At 38.5% G+C, this 14,392-nt stretch overlaps 1 protein-coding gene and 1 long non-coding RNA gene across 4 annotated transcripts in view; one reads left to right on the top strand and one right to left on the bottom strand.

The window, feature by feature from the left end:
* LOC140164625 (uncharacterized) overlaps positions 1-14,392 on the bottom strand; it is a 288,651-nt gene that overhangs the window by 165,068 nt on the left and 109,191 nt on the right. The window lies entirely within an intron of this gene.
* LOC140164617 (uncharacterized) overlaps positions 1-14,392 on the top strand; it is a 41,677-nt gene that overhangs the window by 2,292 nt on the left and 24,993 nt on the right. For 2 of the 3 annotated variants that reach the window (XM_072187946.1, XM_072187947.1), the window contains exon 2: positions 12,904-13,194. The exons of the other annotated variant lie outside the window; for it this stretch is intronic. In XM_072187946.1, coding sequence (XP_072044047.1) covers positions 12,904-13,194 — 291 coding nt within the window. The remainder of the gene's footprint in view (positions 1-12,903; positions 13,195-14,392) is intronic. 3 annotated transcript variants of the gene reach the window in all.

Genomic DNA, 14,392 nt, shown 5'->3' on the forward strand with positions numbered 1-14,392 from the left:
TTCCGGGCTCGCGCTGCGCCATTTCTTTCGAGAACCGCTTTCAGACGTCTATTTTGCCCCGGGTATTTTGCATCGGGGATAGGCCTACATCTTCCAATTAAACCCCGTTTTGTGCCTTCAATCTGCACATTTATGCTCTTTGGTCACCGAATTGTGATTATATATTTCCCAAACTTTTGTGTCAATATTGTGCTCACAATATTTCATTCCTGTGAGAGACTGGAGAGTGGAAAGTTTTCTACCTGAGTTGGAGTTTCTTTTCAAAATGGCGTCAGCTGTGCCTGCAATGGGGTGCTAGCTATAGCGTCACGGTTTGTATTGAATAAGTAGCGCTGGTTTGGTTTGCCTGACTGCCTCCACCAGTGCTTCGTGGTCTACCACTTGTATTTATTTATCATGTATTTATCATTGACTATATGTACTTTGCAATTAATATGTAAAATATTACTGCTCGGAACTGGTTCAACTGGTTGCCAATGGACAACAACAGGCTCACTTCAAAACCAAAGTGGCCGCTCGCGATCCATTGGTTTTAGTGATGGTGTATATGTTGATAATCATGTGATTACTAGTTTGAGATTGAGGTCATATCAGTTCGGGGGCACTGCTAATTCAAAGACGTCTCTGATATCAAAGACTCTTCAGTGCCGAGTCACCTGACAGTATCATAATTCAAAGACGTCTCATAAATCACATACTCCCTAGTCTCAAAACCCAGCCGCAAACGATATTGTGAACGTGAACTGGCGCAACGGGAATAATTTTGCGAGTAGGCCTAAATCAGCATGATCACAGGGTTGTAGCTAGCCCAAGTGCCTGCTAGCTCCTGCTAATTTTACTATCCAATTTATTAATTAAATCGCGGGCTCGGGATACACTCTTTCTACTATGAACGTGAGAAATCGGAGAATGCTAAAAAATGTTGCTCTTTTTCATAATTGAGCTTAAATGTTGCAGAATAACTTTGCTCCCTCGACGACATTTTGCAGACTTTCAATTCTCCGGACACATCAAAAATGTTTATTGGTTATTTTCGGAGCATATATTTTTTTACAGATTTCCAATTGAGCCGCAAATTTTAGTTTTAGGCTTAGGGGAAACTGGGGTAATTGTGGCCCCCTTTTGCATTTTTACCATGTAATTCTTTAAGTATGAACTGGAGAAGTAAAATTTCTGCATGAGTGGATAGAGGCAATGGGTAGCCTACCTATAAGATGTGATAAATATAATTGGAAAATATATTGCAATTTGCATAATAATTAACATGTTTTGGGGCCACAATTACCCCAAGCGGGGTAATTGTGGCCCCTGAACAAAATAAAGAATTTAAAGAGTATTGTGAATCTAGTTCTTCCTGATAACTATTAATAACATGTTTTACAGTCATTGCGATAATTCTAGGCCATTTGGACTGGTTTATTTACCAGAAAAGGGTATTTTAAGGCATTTTGTAAAATACTTGTTATTATGCTAATTTTTGCATGCCGAAACTGCGGCCGGATCTGACTGTTCATTATACTTCCTTGTTTTGACTTTAAAACATACTAAAATATGTCTTTTTTGTTTCAAAAATGACCCCAAATGGCTCATTTGATTAACATATAACAGATTAATGACCAAAATAGCTTTTTAGGGGGTCAGATGCAAGTAATTTGCTTAAGACATGAACAGGGGCCACATTTATCCCAAGCCGGGTATTACATAATATGCAAATTTAGCTCATTAAATAAACAATTTTTTTATAAAATTGTTATATCAATGGGAACTGTTATGATTACCTTTCATGTCAAACACATACAAAATAGTCAGTGATACAACCAATAAGTACCTCCCCTATGAATAAAAAGTGGACTTGCCACTTTTTAGAGCCATTTGCGATGTCGCTCCGCTTATTAGACCCCCCTCATAAAAATTGTAATGCTATTTGAATATTTTTTCACCAAACAGTAACATAAAGACCACTCTTTCATACAATACAAAGTTAAGTCACCTAGACCAATGCTTAGTATAAAGACACCCTGATAAAGACAAAGGGGCCACAATTACCCCAGGGCCACAATTACCCCAGTCTCCGCCTATATTTAACACTCGTGCTCAATAATTCCTTCAATTCAGCCTAAGTTTAGGCTTTTCTGTTTTGCTTGAGGGGATGTGCTATAATAGGCCTATAGTCATTATATCTATGAAAGATAGGCCTATAATTCCTAACAAATTTCCTGCGGACCTGACTTCTGCATTAGGCATTCAATTAGGCCTATATGGATAAATGCAAGTTAGCCTTTTCTTTTTTGACGGAGAAGGGTGCCTGAGGGGGATGTGCTCCCTCAGAAGTTGGAGAATTATTTTCAAAAAGTTATGAAAGGCACAATAAAGTCATTTGGTGTAAAAGTTTACACTTATTATTCGTATTATTTTGGGCATAACAGATTTCAACGGACCCGACTTGTGAGGGAATATTATCCTCAAACTAAAAGCCAATTGGTGCATCATTTTGCATTAGGCACCTATTATTAACTTATTTTTCCGACCATCATGATTAAGCATATAGCCTATAGGCCATATAACCATGTCATGATAATGCATAATATGTATTTTAGAATGGATTTCCAGTGGATGCGACTTCCCGTCACAAATTTCAAGCATGATCATAATTATGATGCGCAATGACTCAGAACGTAGGCCTACTCTTCCTCGTTTCTTCTTGTTTTCTTCCTTGTTTTCTTTCCACTTTTCCCCCTTTCGTTTGCCTAAAAATCCCCGGATATTGAAATGAGCCTGGGTGGCTGTGGCAAAACAAAATTTTCAACCCAGTTTTGCTAATATTTTGTCCTGATTTTTGTAACATTTTCGTTCCGGTATTATTGGCAGTTATTTTAGGGAGTGTTCAGAAATACTTTGGTGGGGGGGCTGGTAAAAGGGAGGGGGGGGCCAAAAAGTTTTGGACATTAAAAGAGGGGGACCAAAAAGTTTTAGGTGGTAGGAAAGGGGGGCCAAAAAGTTTTCCTCTTCAAAACCCCAAATTTTCGCACTGAGACCCTCTATATCACTTTTAACATGAGCAAGTTTGGGTTTTCAGTGCTTTTGTTTGAAAAAATGATGACACTTAGTGCACGGTACACATATCTATTCATTAATATAATATTAAAGATGATCAGCAACATGCAACATCTGGGTTGGTCTAAGAAATACTGGCACTTTTTATCAGAGAATTTTATCTCTTCAAAGTAGGCTACAAAATAATTATTATGATTATGTACCAATCTGATCAAAATACAACTAAATCAAGAAAATATTGCAAATAAATTGGATTTCTTTGCACGTAAACTGCACACTTCAGTTTACTTTTTCTCATTGCAAAATTATTTTGTACACATAGGCCCATGGGTAGATTTGCCATAGGGCAGAGTGGGCACAGGCCCAGGTACCACGGTCTTTGGGGGCCAAAACTGATACCTGTGTACATTTGCGTGATCAAATTAATCTCATATTTGACCATTTTAGCTTTTTGCATAAATGAGTTCAAATTTTAACAATATTTTGACCATTCAAGCTTCAATATGGCCACATTTTTTGCGCGGTTCGCGCACATTTGTACTGTCATAATAGCCACGGATCCAATGCTGATGTGCCTATGAACCTCCAAATAAATCCTGTATTTCATAAATCCCTGTCAAATCAGATAAACACCCTGATTTGGGACAAATCTAAATTAAGTATAAAATGAAAATTTCCTTGTGCTTGTATTTCATGCGCAATTGTTCCACCAGGAATGTTTCAAACATTTGCCTCCCTCAATGACAACAATTAGGCCTAAGTATGTTTGTTATACGAAAATGGGGGGGGTCAAAAAGTTTTGTCTGTCAAAAGAGGGGGTAAAAAAGTTTAGCGGTCCATCGAGGGGGGGGTCAAAAAGTTTTCGAGCGAAAATTTGAGGTAGACCAGCCCCCCTTACCAAAGTATTAATGAACACTCCCTTATATATGTTTTCAGTTGTCGGGCCTGGCTATGCCACTGCTCTGTCACTCCCCTTCCTCTCCCTCCCCCCTCCCTTTCCATTCTCTCTTTCTCTCTCTGTCTCCCTCATTTTTTTTTTTTTTTTTTGGCTGCAGGCCCCAAAGCCCTACTCCCTGGGCAGTGGGCACGCGCCTGGTTTACCGTAATTTGTTGATCTATTTTGAGCCACCTAATCATAACATAACCCTACCCCTATCAATAAAATACAAGTGTCCCTATTTCTCCGAATTCATCCCATGCACGTGTGCAAGAGTCAGGCCACGAGGTTAGGCCTGAACGTTTCCGTAGGGGCCTACCATTTTTCAAGTCATTTTTGAAAATATTTTTGAAAAGTTGCCGCCACAATGCGTGCCAAAAATCGCTCCCCTCCCCCCTCGTTGACTGGCCAAACATTCATTGTTCCCTCCTTTTTTTGCCTTGCCAAAATATTCACTCCCCCCATGACTTGGGTTTTTTTGTTACTTCAAAACGTTGGATATGGCTCGATTTTGCCAATCTAAGTGTTTCTGGTACCATTTGTCAGAATTTGCACAGATAGATATGATGTTTGCACAGGCAGATATTTGCTAAACATAGGAAAGCATATTCCGATACAGTCACCTTCTTTCCGATATGCTGCATCTAGCCCCAAACTGTAAAAAAAGCACGACGTATGTGATATCACAGACCCCCGTTGTGAAATCACTGACCCGTCTTTGATATCAGAGACGTCTTTGAATTAGCAGTGCCCCCGAACTGATATAGAAGTTTCATATCACTATTCAGTTAGCAGCCTGCACAACCGATTCTTTAGAAATGCTTAGTCGCGCTGAAAGTCGATCGATACATGTTAAAATCAGCACAATTCAGAGATACACCTTTTTGCTATGAAATTAATTTTCTCGGTCAAATATAAAGCAATATTTTTTTCTTCAGTAATGTCAGTTAAAAACTTGGTGCTTGGATATACATTTTTTTACAAATCCTGGTGTTAAAATTAAGCATCAAATTGTGTCTTTTAGTGTGATATTTTTGATTTTTATAGGCCTTCAGTTCGCACGCGAGCTTTTTACGGAATTCATTTTTTAGCGTCTCAAACTAATATAGTTTGCTAAAGAAAGATATTTCCCACCTCTGTAAAGCACATCGGGTGGGTCTATATATTATAGTTTTGTTAGAATTTCCGTTTTTATTTTACCCTTTTTCCCTTCCTACTCCGAAAATGTCTAACTCAGTACTTTTATCTCGAGAGCAACCAACAGAAATAGTCGATATTTCCTTTGTTGTTTATCCAGGTCAATTTTCCATTGAAAGCAAATTGCCCGACCAGCGATTTGTTAGCCCAAATCCCCAATTGAGTGTTCTGGTTAAACATGATCAGTAGGAGCGCTATAGGCCTGGGAATTTCTTTGCTATATTGAAGTTCTAGCAACACTGTAGCCATGCCGGTATTCCTATTAAACCCAGGGATATCGATCCACAATGCTAGTATTAGCCTATAGATTTCACTCGTTGATTTTGAAAAATGGTCAGCCGGCAGTTAAAATAGTGAAATGAAAACGCAAATTCTGACAAAACTATGATATATCGCTCACGGTGATGTGCGTTAGAAAGTTGGGAAAAATCCTTCATTAGCGAACTATCTTACTTTGAAAAGCTAAAAGGTTGATCCAAAAAAAAGGCTCGCGGACAGAGTTTAAGCCTATCAAAATCGAAAATCTTACACTAAATGACTAAATTTCACGCCTAAGTTTAACACTAGAATTTGGAAAAAAAATACAGTATCAAGCACAACAATTTTTCCTGACATTTACTGAAAAAAATGAAAATGATTGCTTTTCATTTGGCCGAGAAAATTAATTTTACATCGAAAAGGTGTAACTAAAAATTTAGCTCATTTCAACACCAAATTCGATCGTTTGTATTGCCTCATTAAATGACTGAGTGAGCCTTGCCAAACAAAAGAATCGGTTGTGCAGGCTGCTAACTGTATTTAACACTGAAATAGGTACTTACATTGATCACTATAATCAATATGCCAACTACCAATCCTGGAACTCGGTTTCGTACCGTGAAGGTATCACGTCCATTATCCTTGTGAAACAGAGTTGCCTGACTGGTAGAGGCATTGTAAACACTGGTCTCTATAAAGTAAACACTCAAGACATGCACAACGATAACAAGAAACTCATCTTAACCTATTTATGTATCTTGCTTATTGTGAACTCCCATGACACGGAAATTAACCCTGGTCCTTACGTGCCTAAATTTCCCTGTCAACTTTGCCAACTGGCCTGTAAATGGGGCCAAAGAGGAGCTCGCTGTGACAACTGCATGGGTTGGTATCATGCCGACTGTATGGATATGGGCACTGTTACCTACCAGGAAGTTGATCACTCCAGTGTTGTGTGGATCTGCCACACGTGCGGAGTCCCAAATTATTCGGCGTTTTGATTTGGCAAATAGCTTCAGCAGCTTAGAGACTTTGGGTTCAGGTGAGTTTCTACCAACATATGCTTCATCTCCCATTCAAAAGAAACAAACATCTAAAGTTAACAAGAAACGTTTCCCTTCCCTTAGAACTATGGTGGTCAACTGCGAGAGCATATGTGCTAAAAAAGAAGCACTGGCTACCAGCGTTGAAAACCACAAACCGCATATCATCATTGGGACGGAATCGTGGCTCAAGAGTCACATATCCAGTAATGAAGTCTTCCATCCTGACTTCACGGCTTTCCGTAAAGATCGGGAAACAGGACGTAAAGGTGGTGTATTCGTGGCGCTGAGAAACGACTTGATCGGTACACACCAAATAGAACTTGATACCGAGTGTGAAGTTGTTTGGGTCAGCCTCCAATTAACTAGTTGTAAGAACATCATCATTGGAGCCTTCTACCAAACACCAGATGAGCGAGATCCAAACTACTTGGAACAATTGAGATTATCATTTAGCCGCATGAAAGTTGACCAGGGTACAGTCATCTGCCTAGCTGGCGATTTTAATTGCCCGGACATTTGCTGGGAAACACTCACTGTTAAGCCGAATGGTAAAAATCCTAGAGTTTGCCACAAATTACTGGAAATAGTCAAATAATTCTCCCTTGAACAATTAGTGAGAGAACCAACCAGACACAAGAACATTCTAGACTTGTTTTTAACAAGTAACCCTTCACTGGTTGAAAACTGCATGCTGATCCCTGGAATAAGCGATCACGACGGGATTCCGGTGATCGACATGACTACAAAACCCAAACTCAACAAACCCAAACCACGGAAGATTTACCAATTCAATAAGGCTAACAATGATAACGTCAAGAGAGACCTGAAGTGCTTAAGTGACACCATGGTCAACAGAGACAACACACCTCTCTCACTCGATGACCTCTGGCAAGAGTTTAAGGGTGGAGTTACAAAAGTAATGGATGACCATATACCAACGCGCGTCATTTCCAAGAGACAACAAACTCCATGGATATCTGGTAAAGTGCGCAGTGGACTACGTAGGAAACAGCGTGCTTACAACCATGCTAGGAAGACTCAGAAGGATTCCGACTGGGAGAAGTTCAGGGAAATAAGGAAGGAAGTACAGAAAGAAACAAAGAAGTCCTACTGGAGTTATGTCCGCAACACATGCATTGAGTCTTCTGGGGCTTCGTTAAGTGACTCAAGTAGGACACAACAGGTATTCAAAGCCTCAAGGATTCAGGACAGCTTTACTCCGAGAGTACAAGGAAGGCAGAGATTTTAAACAAACAGTTTGAGTCAGTTTTTACGGAAGAGGAGCCTATGTCAGATACGAGCCGTACTGACTCAAGGCCAAAATCATCTCTTGCCCAAATTCACACGAATTTCTGTAATTGCGCGTTGTGTCACGGGGTCATTTAATATGCAAGAAAAAATGTAATGTTTTGTAAACTGGCAAGTTTAGACCCCCTAAATTGACATTTTTTGTCAGATTAATTATTTTTTGTTGTCACTGATGCTATAAATAGGTTAAATACAATGCATATCCAAAAATTGACCTCACATTTCATTTACATTTCGAACAGCGCCCTCACGAAGATGAAATTTATTGCAAATTCAACATTTTCAGGGGCCCAGAAGTCGATGTGGTCCACCTTCAAAATTTATAAAACATCACTTTTATATGACTACTAGTCTTAAATTACAACTTTGTTAAGTCCCAGTAATTGTCTAGGTTGACTTCATATAAAACGACAAGCCCAAATTTGACCATTTTCTTATGATTGCATGTACTGCAAATGTGCCGAATTCGGAAGGCTTAAAAGTCAAATTGGCCCCAATATTGAAAATAAAATGGAAATAAAAGTAAAATAGGGCCAATAACTACGCATCTAGTCATTTATTTTCAATATTGTGGCCATTTTGACTTCTAAGCCTTCCGAATTCGGCACATTTGGAGTACATGCAATGATAAGAAAATGGTCAACTTTGGGCTTGTCGTTTTATATGAAGTCAACCTATAAAATTACTGGGATTCAGCAAAGTTGTAATTGAAGACTAGTAGTCATATAAAAGTGATGTTTTATAAATTTTGAAGGTTGACCATTATCGACTTTGGGCCCCTGAAAATGTTGAATTTGCAATAAATTTCATTTTCGCGAGGGCGCTGTTCGAAATGTAAATAAATTGACCTCAATTTTTGGATATGCATTGTATTTGTCCTATATATATAGCATTAGTGACAACAAAAACAATTAATCTGACAAAAAATGTGAATTTATGGGGGCTAAACTTGCCAGTTTACAAAACATTACATTTTTTCTTGCATATTTAATGACCCCGTGACACAACACGCAATTAAAGACATTTTTTTTTTTTACTTTTTGATCAATTGGGCATGCAATTAGTGTGTATACAAGGTTTCAGACCTCTCTCTTTTTATTAGGAAGGTACAGGCTCCCAAAGATGAAATTTATTCAAAGGGCAACTTTTGGGTCCAAATTTAGATCCCCCTACTCCAACTTTAAATGGCTGCCATAGAAAATCTGTATATTGAAAATAAAATGGAAATAAAAGTAAATAGGGCCAATAACTACTCATCTAATCATTTATTTTCAATATTGTGGCCAATTTGACTTTTAAGCCTTCCAAATTCGGCATATTTGCAGTACATGCAATCATAAGAAAATGGTCAACTTTGGGCTTGTCGTTTTATATGAAGTCAACCTAGACAATTACTGGAACTTAGCAACGTTGTAATTTAAGACTAGTAGTCATATAAAAGCGATGTTTTATAAATTTTGAAGGTGGACCACATCGACTTTGGGTCCCCCGAAAATGTTGAATTTGCAATAAATTTCATCTTCGTGAGGGCGCTGTTCGAAATGTAAATGAGTTGTGACCTCAATTTTTTGGATATGCATTGTATTTATCCTATATATAGCATCAGTGACAACAAAAAATAATTAATTTGACAAAAAATGTGAATTTAGGGGGGCCAAACTTGCCAGTTTACAAAACATTACATTTTTTTGGCATATTTAATGACCCCGTGACACAACACGCAATTACTTTTTGATAAATTGGGCATGCAGTTAGTGTGTATACAAGGTTTCAGACCTCTCTCTCTTTTTATAAAGAAGGCACAGACTCTCAAAGATGAAATTTATTTAAAGGGCAACTTTTTAGTCCAAATTTAGACCCCCCTACTCCAACTTTAAATGGCTGCCACAGAAAATCCGTAAGAGCTACAGACCTCAAATTTGCAGGTTTTTAATTTTTTACAGGTACAACATATGACTAAAATATAAAGCAAATCTGAGGGGGTCAGGTGGGGAGCCTCCTTGATTTCATATGGAGTGACCCAAATCTAGTAAATGAACCCATAAATAGCCATTTTTAATGTCTCAAAGATTTCCATACATGAGCTTATCGAGCGAATCTCCAGTTTGGTTCCAACTTATGACTTCGAAACCTACCTATTTGAATGATGTTTCAGGAGGCATGTGCTACACGATCACATACACGTCGTGTCTGCCATGATTGCTTTCGGCGGCGCTATATTCTTACCTGAAATAGGTAAAAACTACATAAACTCGGCAAAATATCTGGCCAATGTATGTTTTGCCTTTCGAATAGGTGCATTTTAAAATTACATAACAACTGGTAAAACATTTTGATGAAATTTTACTTAACCTGTGTAAAAAATTGTCGAAATTATACACAACATCATTATACTTGGTATTTTTTTACACAATGAACATGATGAAGGTCCGATTTTTCTGTGTGTAGTTTTGAAATAACCATAATTCCAGCATGTGGGTTAAGACCAAATAATAGCCCTGTGGGGTCACAACGGTATCCGCACTTGACGAGATCCATCTACATATATCTTCATCGCTCAGAGGATGTTTTAAATGGTCTGCCTAGAATGATTACAAACATGATGTTTCAGGGGCGTAGCCAGCATTTTTGGTCAGGGGGGGCAAAAATTAATTTTCGGGGCACAATCGAAAAAATTACATTTGCATCATACCCTGTATGTCTTCGAGCTTCAAAAAGGGCCTATATTGAGACCGTATGTCAAATTTGGTATTTGACACTATTTTCGCCCATTAGCAGGATGGAAATGTCTCTATCTGTATAATGTGCGCGCGTAGCTCGCAAAAATTTGGTATTTTACACTATTTTGGCCCATGATCGGGCTGAATTTTGATAGAAAAGGGGCTCCTTGCCCCTTTTCTTTTCCTTTGCCCTCCTGATTTTCTCTTTCATTTTTTGTCAGAAGGGCACTTTTTTCCATTTTTTGTCAGGGGGGGGCATTCTGCCCCCCTGCCCCCCGCTGGCTACGCTACTGTGATATGTTTTATAGCAAACCATCTGGGATTTTACCTAATGTTCTAATAATAGACATTAACCTTTAACGTTGCATCACTTCCTGTGGGGTTTTCCACATGATGTCATTTCACTTACAATCTCAGGGATTGAAGCTTCTTGATGAATGATGTTGTTATTTCCATCATAGGGGTTGTCCAGAAAAGTCATAATAAACAAACTACTGCATGATTATAAACATGATAAAGGTAACTTCCCCTATTTCATGATACACAATTATACAGGGTACATCACACTATGAATTTGGTCCTTCCATCTGGTTGGTCTGACGACGTGGTGGTCTTTTCTTGCTGAAGTCATTAATGTAGCCTTGGTGGGGAAGCCGATGTTGAGTGATTCTGAAGATATGCCCAGCCCATTTCAAACGTCTCCGGCAAATAATATCGTTGATGGAGCTAGTGATGTTGAGACTCGGATGCAATTGTTGCAGATTTTGTCAAGTAGGGAAACTCCAAACATTGCCCTAAAGCATCGCATTTCAAAAACATCCAGTCTGTGTCGATCGGATTCACGTAATTAACGCCCAGGATTCTGACCTATAGGTGGCAATAGGAAGAATGAGCAACTGGTAGATCCTTACTTTCAGCGATCTGGTGATGTCATGGTTAGACCAGATGGTATTTTTCAATCTATCAAATGTCCAGGCTGCCAACTTTGTGCGATGTTTAATATCCTCTTCTACTGAGGAAGAAAGACGAAGTTATTTACTTTATCGATGGGCATTTGGTTTAGCATGATATCTCTTGGATCGTCAGACATGATCTTGCATTTTGTTGGGTTAATTTTCATTCCATAGCTACTGCTTTTTCCAATTAATTAGTGGAGATATGCAGGTTCTCAAAGTCCATATCCATGAGTGTGGTGTCATCTGCATATCGGATGTTGTTAATGCACTTGTCACCCATCTGCACACCTGAGCCTAGATTTTGGATGTCCTTCATGACAAACTCCAGATATAGGTTGAAGAGACATGGTGAGAGAACACCAACTACGACTTCAAACCAATTGGTGATCTTTCCATTTACCACGACTGATAATTTGGTTTGGTCGTAAATTTTTGCAATGAGGTTCACCAGTTTGGTGTCTATTCCTATTTATCGCAGGTATTTACAAAGGGCCTCCCTCAATATGGTGTCAAATACTGTTTTGAAGTCTACGAAGTTCCAGTGTATTGGAATGCCTCTTTCTTTAGCCTTTCCAAAGATATGGCGTACTGTAAATAACGCATCTGAGGTGCCTCTGGAACTACTGAATCCACACTGTTCCTCTCTTATATCGTTATCTACAGTCTGTTGTATTCGGTTAAGAACCATCCTACAGAATACAGATGTTTTTAGTTGATACTGCGGCTCCAGTATCCATAAAAAAACAAGAAGGCCGCAGGGCCGGCAGGCCCGAGGCCGGAGACTCCCATACGATGACTAAACACTCTTAGTGAGTTCCAATATAAAAGGGCCCCGCAGGGCAAGAAAGCACAGTGACCTTGTCACCATAGAATATATATTCTACTTTGTCTACTTTTCACTATGTAATACTTGCACTAGAAATCATTTTCAAGTAAAATAGGGGTTCCTTATTTGAAACTATTTCAATTGCAATTGAAACATTTTGAGAATATTACCCTGTAAAATTCTGAATGCACTTTTTTCCTTGGCCTTAGTGATTTAGGCATTCGCAGATATGATCATTTACGTTTTTACGCCTTGCATGGGACAAAAGGAAGAACTTCTGATATTTCATATTTGATTAAAGCAATTTAAAATTTAAACCCCTTGTGTGACATTTGAACATGCACAATAACTCATTTGCCCTTGGTTGGCACCCGGTGGAGTCTGAATCTATACCCGTGGATGTTACAAAAGTACATTAGTAGGGTACAACTTCACGATCACACGGCCATTCCCCTCCAAGCTCCTCCAGAGCCCCCCCCGTATTTTCCACGACTAATTGGCATGAGTGTGTATGATGTCACCCCTCTCATACATGTATTCACTAACACTATGGAGGTTAAATTCTAAGCATTCTCTCTTTTTTTCGCCCTGCTTTACATAGATACACCTCGAGATACACAACTGCCGGTTTTGATATGCCCACCAAATCAAATAAGAAATAGAGGTTCACCAGGATGCGGCGTCATTGATTACTTCATCAAAGTTGTTAATGCTACGACAATACATTTTGATACGCAACTTGACATCATAGGAGGTCATAATATATCAGTATCATCAATGGAGAACATTACTTCGTTCACTTTGGGTGAATGTGCCGAAGATTCGATTACACTAACTGCTGAATATAACAGAAAAAATACAACAACTTGCACTTTTAACTTTACATTGACAGGTAAGGCATCAATTCTTGAAGATATTCATATCAGGACACGATAAAATTGTTAGATATTTTATTCATTTTGTGTTTAAACAGGATCAATAAGAAATTAAAAGATTGAAAGAATAAATCCACCATTACAGACCATGTGGTACATGTTGCATTCTTGCAGAGAGAAGACATCCTTGAGAGGGTATTCTATTCACATGGTTTCTTTCCAACGCAAAAATATTACGAATTTTGATGGTTTGCAAGTGAAGAGTGTCCACACTATCGACTGATTACGTAACTGTTATGAATAATTTATTATTTTTCAATGCAATCGCCTCGACCCATTATTACATATTATCTGTATTATCAAAGAACTTGGAATAGCAATCCGGTGAGTTCAATGAACTACGTCCTAATACCGATAGAGTTTCAATGGCGTTTCTTCTCTCCATACCACAGAATTCTGTGCTCCATACACAGATGAACTACTCCTCTTTTCACCAAACGGAAATAGTAAAGTAAAGTGTTTTTGGAATGCTGGCAAAATATGAAAACTTTTAATGCTAATTTATTGCACATTTTAATGTAAAAATTAAAGATTACTGTTTCGTTTTTATGGTTATCTAATCTAATCTAATCTAATCCTGAAAAAAAAATTGAGGTCTAATGTGGAATTTTTATATGATAAAAACATCGAACGTGTATACAAGAAAAATGGTAGGATCCACTATAGTATTATACTGACACACATGTATATACAATGTACACATTAATGACTTTAGGCAATTTAAATACAATTCCAAAATATGGTACATTTTCTGCCTTTGCTTGTCACGTGGTAGGCCTATGTTGAAGTTGTAATTATGTTCAAATAAGTTTCAGATGGATACCAACAACACAAGTGGCCGAGCGGTCTAAGGCGCTAGGCTCATAGAGTATCCAAAGCGGTACGCCGTGAGTTCGAACCCCGCCTCTGCCAAATTTAAGTTTACTTTAAAAAAATTTCATATTGGGGAAATGTGACTGGGAGAATTTATGTATGGCGTGGAGTGGTGTGCAGATGAACAAAACATCATGCAGTTATTGTTAACTACAACGCTCTGCAGGGTCTATTGTTCTATTGTTTCCGATTAGAGCGCTGACATATTGGAAAATGTTGCCAATCAATATTCATGAGAGTGTACATTCAACGTCCAGTTTTCGAAATTGGGTGACTTGTGTT

Source organism: Amphiura filiformis, chromosome 11 (genome assembly GCF_039555335.1).
Source record: "Amphiura filiformis chromosome 11, Afil_fr2py, whole genome shotgun sequence".
NCBI lineage: Eukaryota > Metazoa > Echinodermata > Ophiuroidea > Amphilepidida > Amphiuridae > Amphiura > Amphiura filiformis.